Here is a 4,127-nt window from a genome sequence, read left to right as displayed (position 1 = left end):
GCCTCTAGTCATGAGATCAATCCACTTATCCCTAATTGTTCTAAGTAAGAGGGTTTTTAGTGTTTCGGATCCTAAATGTTGTAGTTTTGACCTCTTAACATTATACATGAACCTCTCTATTAGATCCTTAAGGCTCTCATCTTCTCTTTGATTCATTCTAAATATTTTTTTCCATAAGATCATGATCTTTATATTTTTCTAGAAATATCTTTTGCATATCATTCCATGATCTTATTGAATTAGTACCTAAACTCATGAACCATTTAAAAGCTCTATCCTTCAATGTTGCCGAAAAAAATCTCAATTTTTGAGTTTTTAATAAGTAACCATAAGATCTACAAACAATTTCAAATTCAAAGAGAAAGGTTTCCGGATCCTCTGACCTTAGACCATGAAATTTTGGAAGAAAAGATGGAGGGATATTCTTCATGTGCACACTACCACCAGTATTTTGAATGGGAAATCCAAGAGGATCTTCCTCATTGTCATCATCTCCATCCATTTCTTCTACATTCTTTGCCATCTTCTTCTTCTACCTACAAAAGTGAATGGTGATGCGGCCCTTACTGCACCACGTGATCAAACGGGAGGGTGGGTTGGTGTTGGAGATTTTTTTGTTTTTATGATTGAATGAAAACACTAACGCAATGCACTTTTATATTTTTGAAATGAAATATGCCTAATGCAATTATTTTTTGTTTTTTCAAAAAAATAAAAAGAAATGAATCAACTAGGGAAGAAAACAATGCATACTTTGACACCTCCTCGGCAACGACGCCAAAAAGTGATGAGCCTCGGTATTGCAACAAGAATGTTGCAAATCCCAAGGCTACTGACTTTAATTATCAACCCGAGGTTCGTACAAACTTAAGAGGTATCAGCACTATATGTGCAATATACAATGTGTCCTTCATTTGCTGTCATGAGAGAAAAGAAATGCTGCCTATTTGTAGGAATGAAAGACTGAATTTGAAAATACTTGTAAAGTAACATGAAATCCTCTATCTACTTATTAACACACTTTGCTTGCAAAAGAACCCTATTTTAACCTTATTTGTCACATGTGATGTTTTAACTAATCTAAGAATGAAATATGATCTAGAGAGTAATAACTGTTGTATGCATGTGTAAATATAAAAGAACTCATTTTTTAATCTTTTTGCTTTATAAATGCAAATGATAATCTTTCCTTGATCTTGGCAGGGGAGACAAGTGTGGAGGAAGAGGGGTACAATGATTTTGATGGCTTGGAGGTTATGTAGGGGCCTAATCCTAGCTTCAATGATGATTTTTCTCAATTCTGGCTCAAACAGGCCGATACAAGATTTAGGATGTACTAGTTCTCCTACAAGATCCCTTAGTTCTCCTACATGATCCTCTGTTTTACTATAGAATGTTACAGATTTACTATACGAAATTATAATTCATCAAATGACCAATAAAATCAAATCCAAATTGGATGGGACAAATTTTGTTATTGACTAGGATGTCTTAGGTCTCCATTCCAAGTGGAATCACTCAAAAAGACCTCTGTTAACCCATGCTAAAAAATAGCATAAAATTACTAGTCTAAAAATCAGAAATTTGAGAACTAGTGAGCTAGTAAATCCATAAAATGCCTAACCTAATCAAGTGCAAATGCAATGGGGTAATTTTTTTTATGAAATAGAATGTTTTTGTGATCTAATACAAGTGGAATCAACTTGATTGAAGCTCGTTAGCATGCTCTAAAAAATAGCATAAATTTACTGCTAGTTGCCACAAAGGAGTTCCAGAAATCTAGATTTGGGAATAAGAAGACTAATCCAAGTAGCTCAATGATTATTATGAACTTCCAAATATTTTCCAAGGATGAAATGATGCTTGTGATCTTGCAAAAGAACTTACATCAACCATTTAACCCAATCCTACAACAAGAAATCATTAATACTAAATGCAGAAATAGAAAGAAATAAAAACAAGAGATGCATGTGAATAAGAAGTGAAAAGAAAGAAAGAAAATGATACAAAAGGGCTCTAAGGCTCCTGGGATGGCCAAGCCCAAGGAAACTCAGAGACCTATGGAGGAGAACATGATTTAGAAGCGGAAAATGACACCAATCTTTATTATTTTCATCAAGCATGCCAAACTAGATACGGGTGATAAAATTTTCAGTTTTGGTGTGGTCCAACTCTTCACCAAGATTCCCTTAGATGAAGCAATACAAGTAGTAAAAGAGGTGGTAGACCCCCAAACTGCAAAGTTGGCTGAAATCTGTCTCCGATCCACTTTCTTCACCTTCCAAGGAGAAATCTTTGAACAAACTTCAGGAGTGGCCATGGGATCACCTTTGTCACCTATTGTAGCCAATCTCTTCATGGAAAAATTTGAAAAGAAGGCTCTTGACACATATTCATTAAAACCTAAGTTTTGGATCAGGTTTGTGGATGACACCAGTGTTGATTGGCCTCATGGGGATGATGAACTTAAAAACTTTTTAAACCATCTCAACAGCATGTCTGATGACATCAAGTTTACAATGGAGATGGAGGAGAATAATTGCATCCCATTCCTTGACATCCTCCTCATTAGAAACAAGGATGGTTCCATAGGTCACAAAGTGTTTAGAAAAAAGGCGCATATTGATAATTATCTCCATGCATCACCACCCAAATCAAAAAATGGGTGTTCTTCAAACCCTCTTCACTAGAGCAGGTATAATATCAGATGAGATCCACACTAAGGAGGAAATTACCTACGTGAGAAGAACATTTGCTAACCTTGGATACAATAATAAAGACATCTTCAAAGCCATTCAGAAAGCCAAATCTGGTAACAAAAAAGACAAATCTAATAACCCCCCGACTACTAATGCCTACCTTCCATATATTCAGGGTGTCACTGACAAGCTAGCTAAAGTTCTCAGAAAGAAATATATCAAAACTTCATTCAAACCCCTAACGACTATCAAACAAAGAATGAAATCAGTCAAAGACAACCAAGAGCAACTCCAACAGAAAGGTGTTTATATTATAAATTGCTCTTGTGGAGAACACTATATTGGGGAAACAGGCAAATCAGTCAAGATCAGGCTCAAAGAGCATGGTGCAGATATCCGTAATGAGAGAACTCGTTCTTTAGCTTTAGCTGAGCATGCAGGCAAGACGAACCACCATATATTCCTTGAAGACACAAAGGTCATTGCAAATGAAAAACACCATTTTAAACGTAAAGTTCGTGAGGCACTTGAGATCATAAAACACCCACATAACCTCAATAGGGATGGAGGCTTGGAAATTAGCAGAAATTGGACCTCACTTCTCACCCCCATTGATTAAAATGACCCTCCCCTTCACATCAACCCTTCCCCTCTTCATCTTTCCCACTCTTTGTTCCCCTAACCCTCACAACTAACCCCTTATCACACTCACCCATCCTCTCCCTTTTGTACCTTAACCCCCTTCCCCTTTCTCCCTCCCTTCCATTAGCCCTTCTATAGGTCAAACCAACTCCTCTCCTAACCATAAAAATACCCTTAAACATTATAAAGAATAAATACGTTCTTCAATATGATAACTAGACGTCATATTAAACTTAGGTAAGATTCAATTTAGAACACTTTAACATAAACACATAGGAGGTTAGAATCTAATCCTTAATATTAAATTAATCTCCTAAAAATTAAACTATTAAAATTAATCAAATAAAATTTGTTGTAAAATAAAAACTTATTACAATAAATTAGAAAACCCAATAAACATAAGAATTTCAAAAGAAAACTTAGAAACAAGTTAATTGCATAAACTTAAACTAATCAATAGTCAAAGTATTAAAAGGAAGCAATTTACTCAAACACCCCCCCACCTTAAAACATAGATAAATAAAACTTAATTAAAAATAAACAAAAGTTAAAATATATAAGCAACTTATTAAAGTAAATAAACCTATTACATTAGTTGAATAAACAATCCAAACTACAAATTAAACTATTAAAATTAATCTCCTACACATTAAACTATTAAAATTAATTAAATAAAAGTTTCGAAAAATAAAAAACTTACTAAAATAAAATAAAAAACCTAAAAACATAATAATTTTAAAGAAAACGTAGTATCAAGCTGATTGCATAAACTGAAATTAATTAATA

The 4,127-nt window shown here is 34.1% G+C and overlaps 1 protein-coding gene across 1 annotated transcript; it reads left to right on the top strand.

Annotated features, from left to right (window-relative positions):
* Positions 1-2,661: 2,661 nt before the first annotated feature.
* Positions 2,662-3,318, top strand: LOC149225266 (uncharacterized). The gene has a single exon (XM_089379902.1). The coding sequence runs from the start codon at positions 2,662-2,664 to the stop codon at positions 3,316-3,318; it is 657 nt and encodes a 218-aa protein (XP_089236028.1).
* The last annotated feature ends 809 nt before the right edge of the window (positions 3,319-4,127 follow it).

Source organism: Pinus tabuliformis, chromosome J, assembly GCF_031772625.1.
Source record: "Pinus tabuliformis cultivar Carrire ecotype Pingquan chromosome J, CPIR1, whole genome shotgun sequence".
Classification (NCBI taxonomy): domain Eukaryota; kingdom Viridiplantae; phylum Streptophyta; class Pinopsida; order Pinales; family Pinaceae; genus Pinus; species Pinus tabuliformis.
The sequence above is the reverse complement of the archived record's forward strand: the minus strand, read 5'-3'. Positions and strand labels throughout refer to the sequence as shown.

What these genes read in the sequence shown, in the direction of transcription:
- LOC149225266 (XM_089379902.1), top strand. Translation starts at nt 2,662, where the DNA reads ATGGGTGTTCTTCAAACCCTCTTCACTAGAGCAGGTATAATATCAGAT.